Source organism: Euprymna scolopes, chromosome 24, assembly GCF_053919585.1.
Source record: "Euprymna scolopes isolate OS-2025 chromosome 24, ASM5391958v1, whole genome shotgun sequence".
NCBI classification, from domain to species: Eukaryota; Metazoa; Mollusca; class Cephalopoda; order Sepiida; family Sepiolidae; genus Euprymna; species Euprymna scolopes.
Window position 1 is genome coordinate 9,911,655 of NC_136505.1, and position 25,514 is coordinate 9,937,168.

Below are 25,514 nucleotides of genomic sequence, written 5' to 3' on the forward strand. Positions count from 1 at the left end.
ATATTATGTATATTATATATATTATATATATATTATGTATATTATATATATTTTATGTATATTATATATATTATATGTATATTATATATATTATATGTATATTATATATATTATATATATATTATGTATATTATATATATTTTATGTATATTATATATATTTTATGTATATTATATATATTATATGTATATTATATATATTATATATATATTATGTATATTATATATATTATATATATATTATGTATATTATGTATATTATATATATATTATGTATATTATATATATATTATGTATATTATATATATATTATGTATATTATATATATTATATATATATTATGTATATTATGTATATTATATATATTATATATATATTATGTATATTATATATATTATGTATATTATATATATATAATATATATTATATATATAATATATATATTTGATATATATATAATTTGTATATATATTAACTGTATATATGTTATATATATATTATATATACTTTATATATATATATTACATTTATATTATATTTTATATATATTATATATGTGTATATATATAATATATATATCATATATTATGCATATGTACATATAATATATATATATATATATATGTATATTATATATATATATTTCTGTGACATGTTATTATTAACAGGAAAGAAGTTAGTAATAAAAATCTCTCAAAAAACACAGTTTTTTATTACCAAATTCTTTCCTTTTAAAAATAATATATCATGGAAAAATATTCTGAAGAAAACGTATCACATCGAAAATATTAATTTTAAATAAATGTTTGTTTTACAAAACCTTTGCGTCGTAGAATGCACATATTTCCTCTCATAAAAATAAATGATAAAAGTCTATATTCCAAATTTCAAGATGTTGACCATCTTATAATTTATTTCTTTTAGTATGTTTGACATACATAATTCTTGACAGCACCTGTTTCATAGCGCCTAAAAGCATTCATTTAATTATATCAATCAATGAATCTATTTTGCCCTTCACTCATCTGAAGAAAAAAGCAATTATCAATTCTTCTGATCAGTTAAGGATGAAATAAATTCATCAATTGATAGAATAATTAAATGAATGACTTTGCACTACGAAACAGGTGCTGTCAAGAATTGTGCATGCCAATGTACTTAAGGAAATGAATTGTAAGATGGGCAACATCTTGAAATTTGGAATATAGACTTTTATGATTGCCTATGTCTGGCACACTCTCTAGTGTGCCAGACATAGGCAATCGGAACAAAAAATGAGATTGAATGAGTAATAATAATTTAAAAACCATTTAATTAAAATTATATAACATTATTGAGTTTTCGAAATGTTTTAATTTAACTTTTTTTGTTGTTTTTTTTTTTTTAAATGTAACCAAATTTCCCTATACAACATTTTTTTCTTTTATATGTCACTGTGTATCCTTATAACCTTTAAAAAAGTTGTCTTGTAAGGACAGTTAATGGAAATAAGGCAGTGCGTAATTGCAAGAAGGCCGGACTCTATTTCGGAAGTAAATACGAGAAAAACACTCCGAATGCTGCTGCTGGTTTTTGTTTATTTAATTATCTTGTCTTGTTAAACTTTACAATCTTGCAAATTAGCCAATTAAGTTTAATGACAATCTGAGAATCTATTTCAGTCAAATTGAAACGAGATTGTCCGATGATGAACGTATGCGGAATGAATGTCAATTTTCTGTTAAATGGAAGTCGTTTGAGAATAATCAGCTGCTGCTGATATCCAGGAGACAACTTTTATTTTGTTTACTGAATCCAGAGTGCCCCTTTTTTGGGAGGCTGGACTTTTCCTACATTAAAAACTCACCTTGTGTCTAACTTTACCCTCGTGGGGAGGCATGAGTTGGAGAGCTTGTCTTGTGTGCTTCAAACCTAATGTAGCCTAGCTGAAGTCTTCTTCAAGCCCCACAGTAGGTCTACTTCATTGACACAATAAACTATTTGAATTTCTTTAGTTGTCTTATTCTCAGTAACAACTTTCATAAATATTATTAACTAGTGGAGGTACCTGGCGTTGCCCGGGTGTGGAGAGGTGGTGTAGTAAGGAGTCAGTACAACCAGAAAAAAAAAAAAAAAAATAGACACTGCCTGGGTGGAGAGAGGTGTAAAAAAAAATTTAAGCGAACAGTAAAATAACTCAGTTTTTGTTTTAAAAGGAAAAAACATCCCATTACGTAATTAACCTCGGAGTAAAAAAAAAAAAAAAAAAAAAAAAATTAGTAAGCAGGCAGGCTCAAACCGGTAACGTGAAGGAGGAAAAGATAAAAAAAAAAACCGGTAACGTGAAGGAGGAAAAGATTTTAAAAAAAAACCGGTAACGTGAAAGAAGAAAAGATTTAAAAAAAAAAAAAACGGTAACGCGAAGGAGGAAAAGATTAAAAAAAAAAAAAACGGTAACGTGAAGGAGGAAAAGAAGAAAAAATGTGACTCCTTTACCGATGGCAAAATCGGAAATTGTGAACGTTGAAATTAAGGTTAGTCAATCGAAAGGAGATGATGACTTGCAAAAATATTGGTGGAAAAACCGACTCCTCCTTGTAGAGAACATTTTGCCCTTTATATATATAGATAACGTACATACATACATACATACATACCTTCATACACTTAAACCCGGTTGAGATTTATATTATAATGTAACATCGGTAAATGCAACTTGGTCTTCAAATCTTTTTGGGGGTTTATATTTCTTATTTCTTTATAGCATATATATATATATATATATATATATATATAAAAATTGTTCATTCACTAGGAGTTCTTACACAGTTCATCATCAGAAATTGTTCACTGACAGCAACCGATGGTGTTTCCTGGAGTCTGAGTGACAACAAGTCTCCTCAAATTTTCAGTACTCTCCACCTCTTTTGATAACCTTTGCAAATGAATTTGCGTCATCACAACAGCTAGTTACCATTTGATTTTTCACTGGCAATGATCGTTGGTCTTCACTGGAATTTGGGTGGCTATAAACTTCTCTAAGGTCCCAGTCCTCTTCGCATTTATCCAGTGGAGGCCTGGTTAGTATTCTCTTTCTCTCTCTCTCTTCTCAGTCTTTCCATCCTCCTCGACCCTTCTTGACTATTTGGTGTGGTGCCAGTCGATATTATTATTTTATATATTAATTATGAAATAGTAACTGGATTATGTCTACATTTTGTTTTCTTTGGGAAGTAGTAGTTTCCACTGTAGAGCTATGAATTTAACAGGTGTTTTTTTTTGTTTTTTTTAATATTTGAAACATGATGATCCCTGTTTTCTAAGTCGAGGTTTCTTGTTTTTTTGTTTTGTTTTTTTAACACTGTTATATAGTTGAATTCTCTTTTGTAATTGTGAATTTCCTAGCAGTCAATCGGCTTATGCAAGTGCTAAGTCTGAACTGTGTCACTAGAAATTTATACTGCATTTTAAAATTTTACTTTTTTTTTTTATAAAAGACTCCAAGCTTCTTTAGACTCTATATATGCACGAAGCCCCTACCTCCTCCCCTATAGTCAAAGGAAATAGCAGCTATCCAAACACACTTTCTCTCTCTCCCTCCAATGAGTTCATTCGAAAAGGGGAATATCTTCCCTGTTTATTCATCATGTAAGAATGGTGGGTTCATCTCTCTATTGCACCACTACTAGAACACTGAGCGTTACTCGAATTCTAATTAGAAAATTCTACTTTACCTAAATTTTAACCTTATGCAGAAATTTGCTATACTAATCCTCTTTACACACGTGAATCTAAATATTATTTCTCTTGTGGCCTTGAAGGTCAAGCTATAATAATCAAGAAAAACACTGTGGTATAATTAACAAAAAGTGTATTAACAAAAAGTATGCGCCTGATTCTGTGGCCATAACTGCCATGCTTAATTAAATTTTTTTTTTGTTTGACTAAGTCCATTTATTCTAGAAATAGGTAAATCAACTTATACCATAACATATTTCTTTTAAGCCTTGCTCTGTATAGTCAGCATCTTTTTCTCTTGAAGTTGACTTTTCATTTTAGATGTTCGTTCTTAAGAAGCTATTTGTGAAACTGGTAATTCGAATGTATCAAACACAATGTCCATCGGCACTTTTGTAACATTGTCCTCCACTACATTGGAATAGCAAACTCGGTCACATAATTAACAGAAACGTATTAATAAAAGTGTATGTCTGATTCCATGACCACAACTGCCATGAAGCTTAGGTGTAACTGTATTGTGTCTGGATAAGTCCATTTAATCCTGAAATAGGTAGATCAACTTACACCATGAGCTCTGACAAACTCTGAGCACTAGTACCCCCTTGATGACAATACTATCGGTAAACCCGACAAACAACAAAATCCCACCCCTACACTGTAGAGATCCCTAGATGCCGTAAAATCTTCTACTCAAATAGCTTTTTCCCTTGGACCACTGCACTTTCACAATTTTAATGAATCATCATTATGACAGATCAAACATACCCATTCCTGTGTCTCGATACATCTTCTATCATTATATGTGATCAGTTTTCTATAATAGTCAACCATATAGGAGCCTATTCGTGACCAGACACACACAGACGTTCAGCTTATATATATATATAGTATTGATAAAAGGTGAATTTAAATAGCTTGCTTCACCGTTGTATGTCTTAATTTGCTTCAGCTTGTCTCGATCCGTTACAGCTCTGCAGTGTATTGGATTTTATAAATTTAAGTTTCCTTTAGAAATCAACTGTCTGAACATGAATTCGTGGGAAAGGAGTAAGAAAGCAAAAAAAAGAAAAACTCAGCAAAATAATGACATATGTAAGAGTGTGTTGCATTGTGCAAAGATAAAAAAATAAAGTACACTGCCAACAAATCATTTTGAGAACTGTTTGATATGATTAAACTTAAGTTGTTGTTAAGGTGTTGTTCATGCAAAAGAAATCGTGATGAATATGACTGATGTCCACTTGAGTTTCTGTAGAACATCACTTAATTGATTTTTAGTTGGGAAAATTTCAAACAGTGAAAACTGCTTATTGATCTGATCACACGGACTCAGCTAGCACCCAAGAATCCATACTAAAACTAAAATTACCCAACTCTAATGTACATATATATTAGGTGCCCATGTCTTTGCGTTGCCTGAGGAAGCAAGAAGATTAACTAAAGGAATTTTATGATAGTACAGAATAGTTAACTTGTTTAAAATGGGTAGCTAAAAAAGAATTCTGCATAGTAAATTTGAAAAAAGTAAACAACATGTCATGACATGCAGAAATTAATTATTAATTAATCGTTGCTTTAATGAATTAATGAAAGCTGAATCTACTGCTATGACGCAGACCAAGAGACAGAGTTGCCAGTGAAAGCATGTTGGCTCTCCCAGACCCAAGAAAGCCAGAAGGGCAGACAGCAAATCCACCCAAAAACTTATGATGAGTCCTTTTTTTGACAGCATGGGCATGATTTATATGCACTGGGTTCACACTGGACAGGCAGTCAACAAAGAATATTATTTTGAGGTTTTAAGAGTTCAGAAAGAGATTCCGTCGGAAAAGGCCATCATTCTGTAAATCGGATCAGTGGCATTTCTACCTGAACACTGCACCAGTCTACAACTCCATCCTTGTCACAGAATATTTGACCAAGATAAACATCAAGACATATAGTTCAGACTCTGCTCCTATTGACTTTTGGTTATTCCCTAAGCTCAAGGAAAACCATAGAGGCTGTCATTATGAGATAATTGAGATAGAAAAGGCTGTGATAGGGGTCATTGATATGCTCACACAAGAGGACTTCTATGGGGCCTTCTAGAAGTTGTTGGAATGGTACAATAAGTGTATTGCAACCAGAGGAGATTACTTCGAAGGGGACTCGATTTGTATGTGTGTACTATCAATAAAAGTGCCCATATGGAAAAAGTCTGTAAACTTATTGAAGGCACCTCGTACCTTAAGGAATTGAAATTCAGAGAATCTTGCTTCATTGGTGAATAAAGTTTAATGCAAATCAGAAATACAATGGAATATAATGCAAATCAGAAATACAATGGAATATCTAGATATGAAATTTTCAGCTTATGAAACAAGATGTAAAAATTTTCAGTACACGAAACATATGATGGACAGAAAGACTATTTTTCAGGCACCTAATTTTTTGCAAATCTTTTTAAGAGCAGGGTTATTCGATTTCTAAAAATAAATTTTGTAATTTTCTTGAAATACTTATCTTTATTTTTTATCTGCTAAACAGTTTTTCTGGACTTTATTGTTTTCTACTTACTCCCCACCCTCCAATAAAACTTATTTTACAAATTGAACAATTAATCAATGCACATATTATAATTGTTACCACATTTGAAGAATATAGATTGAAAATAGATTTTCTGTTTTTAATTTTATCATACACTCTCTAAAATTTTTTCAAGGAGTGGGAGAGTTATTTTCCTTAGAAATTGCAAATTAGCTGTAAGAAAATTATTGAATAGTGGGGTGTACATATCGGGGACACAATATATAATGGCCTATAACAGAGACATCTTATAACGGAGGAGGAGACGTCATTTATATAACAACGCTTATGGCGACGATGATGATGCAAGAGTTCACATCTATAATATTATTAATAGGAGGCTGATATAGATGAAGAGAGATGTGTAATAGACAGTTCTTTTAACTTAAACTTTTAACTTATTGAAGCAGGGATACACCACTTTGGAAGGGGGGATACAAACAACATCTTCAGAAGGGCTTTCCTATAAAGTTCTTTTACGAGATGAAGACAAAAACACATTACCTTACGGTTGAAATAACATTGAAGACAAAGGCTTACAAAGAACATGAGGACATTTATTTCAGCTGGTGATGAATGGTTGGAATTTGATGCCTGTTAGATATACTACATTGTCTTGTCTTCCTTTCTGCCTCGCTTCCAAAAGGAGCTTAATTCAACTCTCTTCTCTCAACTGACAACTCTCCTGACTCTAACTGTCAAATCAACCAAACTTAACTCTTCTTGAACTCTATTCAAACTTTAATTTAACTGAATATATTGAATCTATCTTTCTTTGTGATGTCAGAATGTGCTTAAACATGTGAATGTTTTTCATGTATATTTTGCATATTACATATGATTCCAACACGTTTCTGGCAACACAAAGACATTTCTTAATTTCCATTGCCCTATTCTCCTGCTCTGACCCAACTAGTTGTATAGTTATTCCTAATATAATGGACAATTCTCTACATTCCTGGAATCCCATCTAAATAGCAATATGTATTCTTTTTAACTTTTGATCACTAAGTTCGATTCCAGCATTCTCCAGCATTAAATATTATTTTCGATCCTAATTACTTTGTTTCTCTAAATACCGGGAGCTGTTCCCTTCCATATACAACAAAATAACTAATCCATTTCATTTTTGAAATACGACTTGGAATGGATTAGACATTTAAGTTTAAAACGCCAGGATATGAAAATTTCAAAATATGAAGGCCAAGCTGGAACCAATTAATTTTGTATGTAGAGGTTGTAGTGTATTTGAATTTTCAATTGTAACTATATCATGCCCTTAAAACATGATACTACAAGGTGGAACGATAAATTTGTCGCCTTAAAGAAAACACTACAGCTTTATTTAAAAACTTTTATTGAAAAAATAAATTCAGGTAACTTGATTATGTAATAGAGCTGACATCTATTCAATGTAGCCGCTTTCAGCCTCAATCACTGCCGCAATACTGATCTAAAACTGGGAGCATGTCTTTCCCACAAGCGCCGGTGGGAGCTTGGCGAATACTCGGTGGATGGCGGCGATCAGGCTGGCTTTGGTGTTATGAGAGGTTATGTTGATGATATTCTCGACGTATGACCAAACGGAGTAGTCCAGCGGGTTCAGGTCGGGGAAAGAGGGGGGCAATAAGAGAAGAGTTCAAAAATAGAACAGTATTCTTTTTTCAAAGGCTCCAGAAACGCTAAAAACAAACTCTTTTTATTTTCTAATTGTAATGTAATGTATTTTAATAGTAAAAGTTATAATATTATAGATTAGATTGTTCTAGCCGGTGGGGAGGGGGTAATATATGATATTTTTATTTGTCCAGATTTCGTATATATTATTATAATTGTGATTTCAAATGTAAAAAAAAAAAAAAATATTTGAGTGCCATCAGCTAAAACTGAAACCGAAAACAAAACTGTAGCATTCAAAGCTGGTGACGTTACCACTGTACCAATGTGACACACATATAAACTGATTAAAAATAAACTAAGATGAATGTACAAAGTGGTTTTTTTTTTAAATTTTGACCTCTTTTTGACCCCTTAAAAACTATTTTAACCGGCTAACGACGCATAAAAGAATGGTCCGTAAAAAAATCGAATTATTTGAGACCCCTAGCACTGCTCTGCGACTTTCAGTTTAGGAAGAGATAGTTTAAAAATATGGAGACAGACAGACAGACAGACGGATAAATAGTGAGCTTTATAAATTAGATTTAATATATTTTATATTATGATAGATTATAATATTAATGTTATATTGTTATTTTATAGTATTAATTATGTAAGAAATTATAATATTAATGTTATATTGTTATTTTTTAAAGAGGAAAAATTTCCTCTCATGGCGTGTAATTGCTTACTTCTACTACAACTTAATCGTTGAGAGAAGATCAAAGGGCTGCTGCTTATGTGAAATTACTTAGATGGTCGCAGCCCACTTCTGTCCAACTTCCGACACTACATAGTAAAATTGTAAGCGCAGTTTTATTTACACTCATAAAGTCAACACCAAATTATTCTGCTCTCTCTAAAAGAAATTGTCTTCATAACCAAAGCATGTTTCCTGTTCACTTGGCCAGATGTGTAATCTTTTTGATATTGTTACATAAGTGCAGCATCATAGAGAACATTAATAGAATTGCTTGTAGATATTGGATGCCATGATGTTTATAATATACTTGCAGGCATTCCCCAATGTTGCCGCAGAATGAATGATAACCCTCTATGTCCTCTTGCTTTCCCACCCTGGATGCCATCCTATCATTTAATATAAGAAGAAAATGATTTCAATTTATAAATAAACAAAATACAAAAAAAAGAGATGTCTGTTATATAAAATGCAGGTGTCAGTATGTGTGTATATCCAGTTAAGTCAAAAACTACAAAATAGACACCCACAATTGTAGTTATTTTCTTCATCAGCATTGCCCTAAATGAATAATATCTGAAATAAAAAAAGAACTGGGGGGGGGGGGAGTATTTAGTTCCTTCTCACTTTGAGAACTGTAACGCCAGGGTTGGAAAGTGGATTGAAAAGTCGACGCCCCCAATGAAGGCCACTCTGACCTGCAAAAAATGCCTAGGCAGCCCTGACAGCATTCTCTGGTAAGGTTGCTCTTTTCAAAGAGAGAAGGCAAAGCCTGGAAAGGTGAATCTTCTAGAGCTGCACAAACTAGAATTACACCGACCACAATTAACTGGGACCAAGTCATTACAGGAATGGTCTAATCTGTTGATTTTGGGGGCCCGAGGATAAAAATCCCTTTGACCTTAAAAGGACAAAAAGGGGGTAGTGGGTATTTCTTACAGTTTTTATTTTCTTTTCTATCAAGGAGTTACTTCCCTTATGTCAGCTCAAGAACCTATATATAAAGAGGAGTTGTATGTGTGGGTGTATGTCCAGAAAGGAATGGGCTGGGAGGAGGAGAAAGAAAGAAAGAGATAAAGAGATAGAAGTTTTAATAGAAATATGTTACACTTTATTATGTATATTATTTTAAATATAAGTACAGATATACACGATTTTCTCCTAAGCTAATTAACTAATCATTATGAATTTTGCAACCCAGCTGTTTAGTGTATAATGCAAAGATGGTAGAAATTTAAATGATTTGTACTTTTTATAAGTTTTGCCAGTTTTTCAACCTTTAAAACTATATTAAAACAAAACTTTTGGATCCAAAGTCTTTAAATCAATTAACCGCTTGTAATCACTATATTAATTTGCTCCCAAGAAGTTACACTAGTCCTAATGTTATTTCTGGGATCATCAGTTGATTACCATGAAATACTGTTTTGGGGATTTAAAAACAGAACAGTATATTAAATCACCGCTTTCTAGCAGTGTTGATCAAACATTACCTCCCTGAAAAAACATTATATATAAAAATAAAAAAAAGAGCTTCCTTCAGTCTTGACAGACTATGGATACCCACTGTAAGGGTGTCTGCGCGTGGAATTTTTGTGGCAAGAGTTTCGCAGTCTCCAACCACACCTCTTCTGAGTCAACATTGTTGAATACCAGTGGCAAGTGGAGGTTCAGGACGACTGGAAACAAATGCCGAGATAAGTGGAAAGCATATAAAGCACCTAGAATTCCAAAATGGCCACCCATCTGGTACTAGCCAGGCTTAATGTTGCTTAACTTCGGTAATCTGACGAGAACCAGTGTATCAACGTGATTATGCCGTGCGATACAAATACACACACTTATAAGAAATATGAAAATAGATGAAAAGAAATTGAATAAATTACAATATTTATTGATCCCGTAAATTCAAAACAGGAATAATATTAATGAAAAATTCTTAATCCATGGATTTTCAAAGATAAGCTCTTTTCTTCAGAGGATAAACATTAAGAAAAATGTATTAATGGTTTACATAAATTAATAAAATAAAAAAAGATATATAAGAAAACGTTTCTTTTTATTTATAATCTATTTTTAAAAATGTACGTCAACCATTGATACATTTTTTAAAAATTGCATGTCTTTAAAAATCCATGAATTGTGAATTTTTCACTAGTATGTTTGTTAGTATGTTTGAATTTGATGGATCAATAATTTTTTTAAAATTTATTTAAATTTATTTTCATCGTCTATTTTTTTTTTTCTATTTCTTAATTACTCTATCCAATCTTATTATTATCTTGATAGGTTCCAATTTTAAAAATAATGTTATATACATATAAAAAGTATGACAGTATAGTTACATTCTAAGATTGAAATATTTATTTTTCATGCAAAACAGCTCCTCCAGTTAACCAAGATGGCTGCCGGAACAAACACACAATGTTGAGTCTTTTATGAATTTTCTTTTCTTTTTCTTCTTGCAACAATTATATTATCATGCATTTTTCTTTCTAAGCAAAGAATTTCAAAAATTTTTCTGAGGAGTATATGCACAAAAAGAGTTTGTATTGACGTAATAATGACTGATTGTTTTTGCATAATGAGACGGATCTTTAAAAAATATATCAAATTTTTAACATGCTGGAGGAACTGTTTTGCATGAAAAATAAATTTTTGTATCTTGGAATGTAGCTATATTGCTATTCTTTTCTATATGCTCTGCTGTTATATTTAATATACATTGAGCTTCTAAACAAAAAAGGATTGGTATACACAAAGAGTGAAATATAATTGAAAATCATATTTTACCAAAACAACGCATATAAACACACACAAAGATGCATGAACATGCACTCATTCATTGATAAATACACAACATACACATCAGCGCATGTATAGGCACAGAAAGCATACACACATATATGCATAAGCACATATATGCATAATTACATACACACATACATGCATAATTACATACATATATGCATAAGCGCATACACACCATTTCCTTGGAAATGAGAAACTGTTCTAAAGAAAAAATAACAAGATAAAAAAAAAACTCTCCTGAAATCTTGTATCAAAATGTGTGAAAACGTCCAATTGATTCCCTTTGTGATTCGTCATCATTTTCCTCTGGTGTTTTATGATAAGAATATTTCTTCTTCTTTATTGATTTCTGTTTCTTTATTTTAAAGAAGAAAAAAAAAATCATAATCGTTTAAAAATGGCGCCATCTCTGGAAACACCGACTTGTTTCTTGATTGTGTGCAAAACATTTCTGTTGATATTTGTCGAGAACGGGGGGGGGGAAAGAAAATGATAGGGAACTTAAAAAAAACCTGTGGGTGGCAGGGAACAAACATTTACACACACATGTCTTCTTTTATTCATTTCGCCTCATTTTTCCTCTTTCTAGAGGTCAGATTTTTTTTTTTTTCGAACTCAATAGAATTGGAACATCAATTAGCCCACAAATCAATTATAAAAGTTTGCAGAACCAGTTTTGAAATATTTTTAAGATTAGTTTTAACTTAAAAGGTTTCCATGATGTTGCAAATCTTTTACATTATTTTAATAATGACCAGCAACAAGAATATAATCGTAGCAGTGGCCATCAAAGTTTAGATTTATCACATAAAACCAACCTTGTATGTGATGGAACAGCTTATGGTTTTGTTTCAATCACGCCATATACCTTTTCTTTTCTTTTTGTTTTTGGAAAATTAATTACTTTAAATATGCTTATGACATTTGAATTGCATAGATGATAAAATCTTCTGGGAAAGACAGTAGATGTGGTCTCGAATCTTTTGGTGCCCCCTTTAAAACTGCAAATATATCCTATTTCAATGAAATTGATATCATATGTATAAAATTCTCCAGGGAAGACAATGGAAGTGGTTCTACATCTTTACGTTATTCTTTATTTGTGAATATTTAGGTGCTCCTACATCTTAATGATCCAAACTTCAAATGCCTATATCATATTTTTCTCATGAACGTTATTATTTTCAAAGTTATAAATGTCTGATTTGCTTAATTGGGGAAGTTTCAAACAGAAAACATTGAGTGTGCAGTTTTGATTCTACCTTCTGCATTTTTTTTAAATAAAATTATACGAGGCTATCAGCAGCTCTTCACCAGATGTGACACCAATACTCCATTTATGACATATGTGACTCTTATACACACAGAGTATTACGTTGGGAGTGAAATATCTTCTGGAGCGATAGTGAGATCCAACCTTTGTTTCCGTGACTTTGGCAACTGATTTGATGTAAGTCCTCCATTTCAGGCCAGGAGTGAAGGTTAGTCTCAGAAGCTTGCTGAAACAGGGAAGTTTCTCAAGATGAGAACCATTCATTTGAATTGGAGCCAAGTGGAGATCAGAGCGTTGGTGGTGAAAAGATAGAAGCTTGGTTTGGGATGCAATAAAATTAACCAGCCACCTTTTTCCCCATTGCATCATATGTTCAAGGTCAGAGGAGAGTAACTCTTAAAGATCTTGGCCATTGCTGAAAATACTTTTTGATATTTTTTATGTTAATTGTTATTGCTATATAAAGTTTGGTATGTGTATATGTTTATATATTTGTATGTATAGGTTTCACTTCTAAAGTAATTAACCGAGCTTTATGAATTTTAGTACACAAGGAGTAAGGGTGAATAATGTAGGCAATATTTAGTTTAATTTAGTTTCATTGGCGGGGGGTGGCAATGAGAGGGGGAGCTCTTCATGAAAATTAAGAGTGTTTAAACAATTTTATTATCAAATATTAGACATCAATTAATAAATATTTCAAACGTCAATTAATAAATATTTTCCAAATTTCAGTTACTTTGGAGTATTATGAGGGTATAATATGGGCACAACCTCCCATTTGAAAATTCGAATATTTCAGATTTGCATTAAATTTGATCCATTGTCATTAAACCTAAATTAAGCAGAATTTCATGAATTTTAATTCCTTCTTAAGACTCCTTAAGCCTTAAATTTTAGACATTTATTTTTAGAATCAAAATCATGTAATAGATTTTGAAGAAAATCGGAATATGGATTCTAGGTATAAAGTTTTTATTATATCTTGATTTTAGTCTTTGTAAGAGGTTATGAATTGGTTTATTTCAAGGAATTTTACTTGTTCTGGGCTGGGTAGTTTTCTAGTGATTGTATAAAAATCATTTATTTTCAAAAGAAATTCCATTAGTACATGAAAAAGAAGATTGCGAATAACTCTGATACAAGATTCCTTCAATAAGTTTCCAAACATTTTGTACAGGCATTTAAAATTATCATAGACTCTTGAAAATTCAGTATGTTATTACTGTACATCTTATGAGATGACTGACCAATTTTTTAAGATTTCAGGTTCAAATGAACAGCTATACCAGGAATTGGAATACACCCTACTGAAGCGTGATTATCATAGCTGATTAATTTCAAAAATGCAATCTGGATGCGAGGACACTTTAGAAGTATGATATGCAATGAAATTCTGTTTTAAACTTGGAAAAAAATATTGCAGAAATGTATGGAATGCTTCAAACTACTTTTTGACCATCTTGCATACATCGAGCAGTTTTTGAGTGGCATAAGAGATTCAAGGAAGGCGGGGAATCTGTAAGGGATGATGAGAGTTGTGGGAATAGTAAGGGAGTCAGAACACCAGAATTGATTGGCTAAAATAAAGAATTTAATATAGAGACAATAAGCACACAGTTTGATGTCAGTGTGGGAACTGTGAACACAATTATTCACGAGGAAATGAAGATGCGGAAGATTTGTGCGCATTTTGTCCGAAGTGTGAAGATCAGAAAAAAATCAAAAAGAAAGATGGTATCAAGACAGTTCTTCACACTCTATGTAAACATGCTCACACAAAAGGACTTCCATGGAACCTTCCAGAAGTTGTTGGAACAGTATAACAAATGCATTGCAGCCGGAGGAGATTACTTTGAAGGGGAGTAAAGTTTCATGTGTGTACTGTTCATTAAAGTGCCCATATGAAAAAAGTCTGGAAACTTATTGAAGGCATCTTGTACATTTCTCTATTTCTTGAACCTTTCCACCTTCAGTCTCTTTCAACTTCAAGTGGGAAGAGTTTAGTTTTGTTTTACTGACATTTATCTCGCTCATTTCTTAGCGCACATGTATTTCATAAGTCCAAGTCGGGCAACATTAATCTTTGTAAGTGGTGCAATTGATACATTCTACTTAAAAATCCTCATCTATAATATAAATCTTACCTGTCTGTTTAAATGTATATATGTATGTATGTATGCATGTAAACTTTCAACAGAGGTGACGGATTTTCATGAGATCGGTATCATCTTGAAGCTCGACCCTTCGGACAACAAATATAAAAAAATTGGCTAAAAACATTAATTTCTTCACCCTCAACTGGGCACTTTTCTATGGGGAGAAGTCGCTTTTTTTGCCAATATTTTCGAAAGTCATCCCCGTTTTTTCAATTGACTAGCCTTAATTTAAACATTCGTCATTTCCGGTTTGACGATGGGCACAACAGCAAAGACGTCACATTTTTTTCACATTCTTTTCCTCCTTTGCGGTACGGGTTCGAGCCTACCTGCCTACTACCACTTTAAAAAATTTTTTTTTGTTCAACACACACCTTCAAACACCTGGACAACGCCGGGCACTCAGGCTAGTCTATTTATATAAATCTCAGTCGTTTGTGTGTTTGTTTGTTGGCTAAAAACTTTTGTCATTCGCATCAGACTGGCATTAATCAGGTACTGTTAAAAAGAGCAATCTTTCTCACATAACATTGAAAAATTAGAAAAAAAAGCATCAATTATTTCATGTAGAAATGTTGTTTTGTTTAAAGGGGGGGTCAGGTAACAATCTTGAGTTTTTGACGCTGTTTGTTAATCACACATGCACAAATGGTCGATTCATTATTTCATTTTAAAAATCTAAATTTACAATGTGATAATGTGTGTGACTTCTTGGTCCAATCGATAGTGTTCGCTTACGAACTTAAGTTTTTTAAGTTCGTTGCAATTTTTTTTTCTTTTAATAACACGAGAAGATGGCACCCAAGTCCTGTTTTTTTTTTTTTTTTTTTTACTGTATTTTATGACTGGGTTAGTATTGTATAGAAGAAATTTTTAAAAATAGATATTTGAAAGTAAACTTTTCAATTTAAATAATTATTTTCCTAGCACGTCAAATTTTGAATAATGTATTTATTGAATAAAATCTATGACCAATCACATTATTGTTAGTTTCATTATTATTTTTTCAAATTTTTTTTTTTTTGTTTTTACTCCAGATTTACGTCTCCAAATGCTGGATGCTGAGAATAGCCAATATTTGGTGAAAAGCTTATATGGAATTCTTATGCTGCTTCCGCAATCAGATGCATTTCGTATTCTACTGTCCCGTTTGCAGTGCATCCCACACTTTCACTTGACTCCACCCGAAAAAAGGTAAGTTAATCTGCATATGTTGTTTGGGTGGGTCTAGCACGTGTGTGTGTGTGGGGTGGGGGGTCAGCTTGCAGAAGGAAAGAGTTTTTTTACAAAGAACTTCTTTTAGTCATTGAACATCTAAAATTATTTTGTTGGATTTTGGAATTTAGATCTAAACAGCATTGCATCTGACACCTTGATATTTGAGTCTGACTAACCAGTTTGTTTTTTTCTTCATAATATGTCTGTGGCTTCAGTTTGTTTAAATAAAGAAAGAATTGTTAATACAAGTTTCAGGGAGAAAAAAAAAACAGACCAACAAAACTAAAGAACTCTTTCTCTGATGAAGAATTTCAAATCCGAAATTAATAAGTATTTTAACTTAGAAAATAAATTTTTTTTTCCATCTTAGTATGTTTTTAAAACAGTTTATTTCAAGATACTTCTACGAGCTGACACATTTTCAGCTTCATATATATGGTGAACATGCGCCCCGTTTTGGCTCACTAGAAAGTTCTACATGCATTAACAGCAGGCAATACAAGGATAGACTTATTACTGCCGAGGTAAAAAAAAGAAAAGAGACCAGCAAAACTAAAGGACTCTCTCTGATTTTAAATCCGAAATTAATTAGGATTTCATCTTAAAAAAAAATAAAAGAAAGAAAATAAAATTCTTTTTTCTTTCTTTTGCATCTTAGCATATTTTTAAAGCAGTTTCTCTGTTTATTCTATACTAGCAGAGTGACTCAACGTTGCCCAGGATTGAATGGTGATCAATGAATGTTTCACACATCCATATTTTTATTATCATCGAAAATCTGTGAAATCGATTATTTTTCAATCAAATTGATTGATTGTTTGCTCTAGTTAGGGACCCATCGGCACCTTACAGATGCTAAACTTCTGACTGACAAACAATATAGATTTAGACAAGCCCGTTCCACAGCTGACATCCTCACTGTAATCTCTGAACGTATATACCATTCACTGGACAAAGCGGGGGAGGGCAGAGTGGTAGTTCTAGATATATCTAAGGCTTTTGACAGGGTATGGCACAAGGGTCTCCTCAGGAAAATTAAATCATACGGTATCACTGGTAGAATACTTAACATAATTAAATCTTTCTTAGATAAGAGAAAAATCCAGGTTGTCCTCGACGGTCGTACATCTAAACAGTGTGATATAAATGCGGAAGTACCTCAGGGGTCTATCCTTGGACCTCTATTGTTCCTTATGTTTATTAATGACCTCTCCGACAAAACTGCCTCTGAGATGGGTATATATGCTGATGACACTACACTCTATAACAGGCATGACAGGAAAACAAATGAACACATATCTAAAGAAATGGCAAAAACACTAGAGGATGACCTCCAATCTGTAGTGGAATGGGGACATAAATGGATGGTCACATTCAATGCTGCCAAGACTAAACTTGTTTCCTTCAATAATTACAAGAAACCTTCTCTGCCACCAATAGCAATGGCTAGTGACTCCCTGTCTGAGAGTACATCTTTCAAACTGCTTGGCCTAAGGTTCACAGGAACCATGAGTTAGACCAATTATATTGAAAACATTGCCAGAGCCGCTGCGAAAAAGGTAGGCTCTCTCTACCGTGCTAGAAAACTACTGACACCTGAAAGTATCCTGTACCTCTATAAGGCCACCATTCGTCCATGTATGGAGTATTGTTGTCGCATTTGGGCTGGTGCATCTGCTACTAGTCTCTCGCTCCTAGACAAGGTTAAAAAAAGAGTCACCAATCTGATAGGCCCTGAACTGGCATCTAAGCTTCAGCCTCTGTCCCATCGACGAAACGTTGCATCCCTCTGCCTGTTCTACAAGTATTTTAATGGTGAATGCTCTGACGAACTGCAATGACTTGTGCCCCCACGACGTAAACACCCTCGACAAACCCGACAGGCAGATAAATCCCACCCCCACGCAGTAGAGATCCCTAGATGTAGAAGATCTTTCTACTCCAGTAGTTTCTTCCCCAGAACTGCTAGACTCTGGAATTCCATTCCAGGTTCCTGCTTCCCTAACTGTACTGACATGCATAAGTTCAAGTGCAACGTGAACCGACATCTTGCTGCCCAAATCCCAACATATTGCCCCAGTAGTTGCTGCCCCTGATAGTAGCCCCCTACACCAAAGTGGCAATGCGCCTTGTTTGGGGTGAAAATGTAATAAAAAAAAAATAAATAAAAAAAAATCAAGGTGCACGTGAAGGAAGCTTTTCATTCCTGTTGCAGAGACTAAGTTCACAATATATTGTAGTCCACATTGCACTATAGAGAACCTACTGTTGATTTTATAAAATTATTTTTATATATAATGGCTTGAATTAAAGTTCCAAATGCAATAGTCAAGTATCATGGTTCACTTGTGCTTGAAACAAACATTCATTTAAATGCGCCCTTGTCTTATGAAAGAACGTACTGTTGATTTTATATGCCTAGCCTTTCAGCTTGTGTGGTCATAAAACTTCTCAAATGCACTTGTGATGTTAGGCTGTGTAAGTTGTAAACTTTGGTCAAAATCGCCTGTTCCTTCTTTCACCAGATCATTTCAATTATCGATATTTATCGAAGACATTCCAATACAAACCCTATCTAAGAACACTGCCAGGCACATAAAGTACCTTCATGTGAAATTTCATAAAAATCGACCTAACCATTTTCGAGTCAATTAGGAACGAACACACACACACACACACACACACACACACACACACACACACACAAAGTGCCTCTTAGAGATTTTTCATTTTCTTCCAAGATGCTTCTATGAACCAACATATTTTCAGCTTCATATACTGTTAACATGCGCGTCTTTTCGGCTTAATAGAGAGTTTTATGTGCATTAACAGCAAGTATAACCTTGATAAAACTTTTGATGGACTTTAAAAAAAGAACTATTCCAGTTGGAAACATTGTTACAATGGCTATAATTTGCAAGAATGTAATGGTGAGAATTCATGCTGCTTAAAAATATGACGTATCTCGCTTACATTATTTAATTCACCATTGAGTATGTTTTCCGGCGCTTATGTCAATGGATCATTAAATGTAAGGGAGATAACCGGTATAGACATAACAAAAATAAGCATATTTTGGATGATATAATTTGGGACACTAAAAAATCAGTAGAACAATGAAAGAATGTTAAATGAAAAAAGAAAGGTTTTCTATTTTCGTTGTTTTGTGTTAATTATTATGTGCCCCAAATTATACCTTGCAAAATGAACCTACAGAATAGTAACAAGAAAAAAAAAATGAAACTTTAATCATAGCCAGAAATTGACAGTTTAAATACTTCAAAATCTCATTAAAAAAAGTTTTAATCATCCTGACTGATTACCTAAAATAAAGAAAAACAAATTTCTTTTTTTTAATTGTGTTTAAAAAAAACCCTTCAAAATCTCTTAAAAAAAAGTATTGCTATTTTCGTTAATTAACAAGTTTATTTATGTTTTTGGTTAATCATCGTTTCGAACAAATTTATTTAATTTTTGTAATTAATTAACATCGTTACATTATAACAGTTTACTTTTGTTTTGTGAACGTTAATTAATAAGTTTTTGTTACTTAACATTGTTATATTTTAAGTTCGTAAATTAACTTCGCTAACTTGTTTCCTTTTCGTAAACTGCTTCAGCAATTCCCAGAACTCGTCTACAGTAATCGTGTAATCATTTTTTTTTCTTTTTTTCATTTAACATTCTTTAATTGCTCTACAGATTGTTTCAGCGTCCCAAATTATATCTTACAAAATATTCTTATTTTTGCTATGTTTATGCTGGTTATCTCCCTTAGATTTAATGATCCGTTGACATAAGCGCCTGTTTTCCATCTTGTCTTGCTTTATATATATATATATATAACATTTTGTGACTACTTGTGTCCATGTGTTTCTCGTATATATGATTATACATTATTTTGAGGCATTCTTTTTTAAATGAAAAAATAGCCAAAAAACAATTAGATAATAAACCATAATTATCAAAGGGAAGATAAGTTACTGACTGGATATGTTTTTAGTGTTTTAACTTATTTTAAAGTGTTTATTCAGTTGGAAAACAAATACTGTCAAGTGTTATGTGAGAACAAAAAAAAAAAAATGCCCGACATGGGAGGTTCACATCTGGGAAGTTTCGCTAATTGTTTCATTTTCTTATCTTCCCTTTGATAACATTTATTTGTTATATATGTATCGTTTTGTTGTCTATTGTAAAACATGTCCTTATTTTAATTTGTTTCTGCCTAGTTAAAAATATTTTCATCCTATCTAGGTACAGTTAGTGTTACTTAAAAAAAAAAAGAAGAAAATATGACTTAGAAATATGAGAGGCTCTGATTGGTAGGGTCAAATCGCTTGTGAGAAGAAACAACATGTTTGAAATAGTTTGAGCTAATAATTGGCATCTATAAATATAAAAGCGAAAATGTATGTATGTATGTTCGCTTTTTGTGTATGGCTGTAAAAGGCTTTTTGCGTTGGACTTCTCGGTCCGCTCATTCCGTCTTAAAACTTTTTATATCACGTCTAAATGATAATAGTTACGAACGGGGGTCGCGTGTCTATTTAATTTGCCCGACTTTCATGCGCTATTTTTTCCAGATTTTTAGAGTGTCCCGTGTATCTTTCGCTTTTCAGTATGAAACAAGCAAAAACTGGCTTGCAGCTGCATCATGTTTCAAGGTCAAACATCACGTGACTTAAGTTTCTCGCACCTGTCAATTTCATTTTATAAACATTAAATTAAGATGTTTTTCATTCCTCTTCTCTCATGGCCGAGATGGTTAGGTCCCAGGGTTTTTTTCCATTTCATTTCCACCTCCACGTCAAAGGTTCAAAGGTTCGGGGTTCAAGCCTACTTTCCTACTAAGGCATTTTTTTTTCTTTTACACCTCCAAATACCCGGCCAACGCTTTTTTTTTAAAACAGGGTTGGTTTGATCACCCCCACCCCCCAACACACACACCTACAAACACCCGGGCTACGCCGGGTACTCCCCGCTAGTCTATTATATAAATCTCACCTGTCTGTTAGTGTGTATGTCTCGCTAAAACTTTCGACAAACGCACACAACACTGACAAAATTGGTATCGTTTGAAAGCTTCATCTCTCGGACAACAAATATCCAAAAATTGGCCAAAAACATTAATTATTTGACCGTCAACTCGGCCATTTTTCACACGGAGGGGGCATGTTTTTGTTGATATTTTTGTATTTTTGTTGACGTTGTATGTCGCGGCGACTAAACCGTTCATTTTTTTTTTTCACTTCCTTTTCCTCTTAGCGTTACTGGTTAGAGCCTGCCTGCCATTTTTGTTTTTGCGCTCACACGGGTACTCGCTATTTTCATTTTTTAATCTATTTTTTTTAAAGGGGTTTTCAAACATTTTTTTTTTTTTAATTATTTTTTATTTTTTTTTAGGGTTCCATTGCTCAATAAACTTACCATAAAACCTCTCCACACCCGGGCAACGCCGGGTACGCCTGCTAGTCTAGTAAAAAAGAGAAACGTGTCTCTCTTCTTTGCTCTCCTCTGCATCTTTTTAACCCCCCTCCTTTCTACATATCGGTCTTGTTCTGTCCACTCTGCGTCTGTCCATCCGGTTCTGCTATCTACAAGAATATTGATTACCTTATAAAACTCTTACACCCTTTTTGTCGGTCCTTTTGGCCACGATTAATAAACGTGCACCTTTATCGCTGCCTGCGCTGACTCTCTTTATACAGATGCATTCTTTGCAGCAGAATCTCATTTATAAACAGGATATTTCCAACGAAACGCAGCACTCATTTTCACGTGAATAAATAACAGATGAAATGCTTTTCATGATGCAATCATTTCCTGTTTGATTTCCCGAATTTAAACATTCCACTGTCTTAGCAAGTCATATTTGTGTGTGTGTATTTTTTTATTTATCTCAGATGAAAAACTTATGTAGAATTCTAATTGGTTTCCAGCATATCATGTGTCTGTGTGTATATATATATATTTTGAGTTAAGCAATCTAGACCCGTTAGTAACGACATTTCAAAAACAAACTTAAAAAAATATATATATCTTTACAATTATATAAATGCAACTTTAGCTGTGCGTGTTAGTTCATTCCTTACAGACTCCAAAAAGGCTGAACAGATTTTCTTTAAAATTTACAGAACTTTAGTGTATGAGTCTGGGTGTGATCTTAGTTAAGTTTTGTCTCCGAATATCCTCGTTAATTAAAGATAATCGATAATCAAACCGTTATTTTAATTCATCTATCATCGGTAAAGCCATTTTTTCCATGTCGTCACTTAGCAACAATTGATAGAACAACGGGTTGTGAAAATTTTACTGTGTGTAAGTTGTTAGTGTGTTTTTTTTTTGTTTTTTTTTTTTGCATGACGTGGTCTGTAGGTTCAAACCCTGCACGTAAATTTCTTAATGTGTTTTTTTTTTTTGTTAACTGGAAAGTAGTTTATATAAAATAATTTTATAAAAGAAACACTAGGTTCTCTAGAGTGCAACGTAGGATAACATATATTTTGGACTAACTTACTGCATGGAAGCTTCCTCCTGGGCGATTTCACAGATTTCGATGACACTAAAAATATGGGAGTGTGAAATATTTGTTAATCATCAGTCAATCACCGGCAACATCGGGTTTCCTTGCTAGTGTGTGTGTGTGTATATATATATATATAAAACTTTTTCTGTGTGTGCAGGTGAATATATAATTTTTTTTCTATGTGGATGTGCACCAGTGAATATCTTTTTCCATTAATGCACGTATGTGCAAATGAATACTATTTTGTGAGTATGTGGAAAAGTAAATATCTTTTTGCACATATTTGTATGTATTTATAAGTGAATGTTTTTTTTGTGTGTGTGTATTTGCAAGTGAATGTTTTTGTGTGTGTGTGTGCATTTGCAAGTGAATGTTTTGTGTGTGTGTATTTGCAAGTGAATGTTTTTGTGTGTGTGTATTTGCAAGTGAATGTTTTTGTGTGTGTTATTTGTAAGTGAATGTTTTTGTGTGTGTGTGTGTTATTTGCAAGTGAATGTTTTTGTGTGTGTGTGTTATTTGCAAGTGAATGTTTTTGTGTGCTTGTGTGTGTGTTATTTGTAAGTGAATGTTTTTGTATGTGCGTGTCTATGTGGAAATGAATGTTTTTGTGTGTTTGTCTATCTATGTGGAAATGAATGTTTTTTTTGTGTGTGCGTGTGTCTGTGGAAATGAATATATTTGTGTGTGTGTGTGTCTATCTATGTGGAAATGAAATTTTTGTGTATGTGTGTCTCTGTCTATGGGGAAATGAATGTTTTTTTTTTTTTTTTTTTTTGTGTGTGTGTGTGTGTGTGTGTGTGTGTGTGTGCCTGAAAAGGAATGTTTTAGTGTGTGTCCCTATGTTGAAATGAATGTTTTATTTTGTATGTGTGTGTGTGTGGACCTTTGGCAAAATGGATTAAATATTTGTTAAAATTTAGTTGTAAGTTACACTTTTCTAGAGGGTGAAGATTCAATCCTCAGTGCAGACGACTCTCAATAATACAAATTATACCACAAAACAAGAGCTCTCATTTCCTCATGGCTGATGGAACAAGAACATGCAACTCCTGTGGATTAAAAAAGGTTTCCATTCAAAATTCTGTGTAGATTCTCGGGTATAATAGATTTCTGAGTTTGTGAAAGATACACCTGAAGGAAGTTACATTGACCGAAACGTAGTAAATAACATCCAAGGTGAGAACAGTACTAGAAGAACCCGTGGAAATTCCACGGTGGTTGAAAATTTTAATGCACATTATAAATAAAATGAATAAAAAATAAAACAAATAATGACTGATTTGAAACAATTTTTTAGTAAATTCTGTTTTAACATAAAAATTGAGATTTTTTTCAATGAAAATTCCACACACAACAATTGTTGGGTTTTTTTTCTGAATAAAAGCTATAATAAAAAAAATTATAGTCTGATCTCAATATAACGTTTTTTTTTTAAATTATAAAATAGCCAATTTGAAACCATAAACAGACAGCCATGTTTTTTTTTTAATTTTTGGAGAGGAAATGGTTTTAATAATTTTTAATTGATAACGAGCGATTATAAGGGGAAGTAATTAATTTCTCATTAATGTTTGCGATGATGTTTTTTTTTTTTTTGTGACACTGGACGTAAGGACAAGTAAATTAATATTTTGATGATACAAATTGTCAATCCTAATCTCCAAAATTCAGAAACATGACATCCATTTACATGCTGGCATTTATAGGACCGCTTTTAAAAGTTCAAACTAACTGTTGTGGTTTGAATGTTGAAAGAAGAACAAAAAAGCTTGAAAACAGTGAAATAAAATATATATTAACAGAAAATATAGAAAAGTATATTACTTGAGCGGGATTCCGTTCAGCTGGAAGAACAAAGTAAGGTTACGACCCACTCCATCTGAGACTGACTGACTCGATAGAAACTGGTTACCAGAAGTGACGTCACAAATAAGTCCATCATTAGAATGCGTAGGGGTGCCACCCCAACACTGACCTATTTCTGGCCAGGTCTTTATTTATCCCTCTTTTACACAAATCCTTCCTTATCACTGTTTTCCAATTTTTTTTTTTTTTTTTACAAGGTAGTCACCACTTATCAAGGCCCGGAAGCCACTCGGGGATAAGGGTTATTGTGTGTACAGTACGTTAGTTTTGGAGATCTGATAAAGTATCTTACTTAAGGAGGTGGTTCATCAGGAATTTGTTCACATTGGACTTGAAGACATACAGGTTGTAGTCGGGTGGGAAACAGGTAACTGGAACAGAGTTCCACAGGCGTGCGCTTCTAAGAAAGAAGCTTTGTTTATGGAATCTACGTTTTGATTTTGACACGGATAAAGAGTGGGGAAAATGTTTGACAGTGGTTTCAGCTAGACGGGTGTTTTTTGTGAAAGATTGGCGGGGGGGGGCAGAGATTGGAGTTCAGACGAGCACCTGCCATGGTAGTAACGATAAAACAAGGACAGGCTCGCAATTTCTCTCCTGTGGGAGAGAGGTTGCAGAGAAGAGAAAAGGGCATCACCCACTAAACCACGAAGTCTATTTTGTACTCTGTCAAGGCAGGATAGGCTGTTTTTAGCAGCTCCTTCCTTGGACATACTTGGCTTTTATACAGATAGAGAATTGCATCAGGGGTGAGATATCTTCTTGAGTGGTAGAAGGATCCTACCATTTTTCCAGCGATCTTGGCAACTGACGATGTACATATTCCATTTCAGGTCAAGGGTAAAGGTCAAGCCCAGAAGCTTATCAAAACATGGAGCTTCCCCTAGACGAGAGCCACCTATATCAATTAATGCCAGATGAGGATCAGAGCATTGATGATGTAAAGATAGGAGCTTGGTTTTAGATGCATTAAAAGTAACCAGCCACCTCCTCCCCCACTGTACCATGCGATCAA

General features: G+C 33.2%; 1 protein-coding gene across 2 annotated transcripts in view; it reads left to right on the forward strand.

The window, feature by feature from the left end:
- The window catches only part of LOC145246583 (protein VAC14 homolog), a 470,245-nt gene that overhangs the window by 146,321 nt on the left and 298,410 nt on the right, over nt 1-25,514 (forward strand). For both annotated transcript variants that reach the window (XM_080108197.1, XM_080108198.1), the window contains exon 16: nt 15,927-16,083. In XM_080108197.1, coding sequence (XP_079964323.1) covers nt 15,927-16,083 — 157 coding nt within the window. The remainder of the gene's footprint in view (nt 1-15,926; nt 16,084-25,514) is intronic.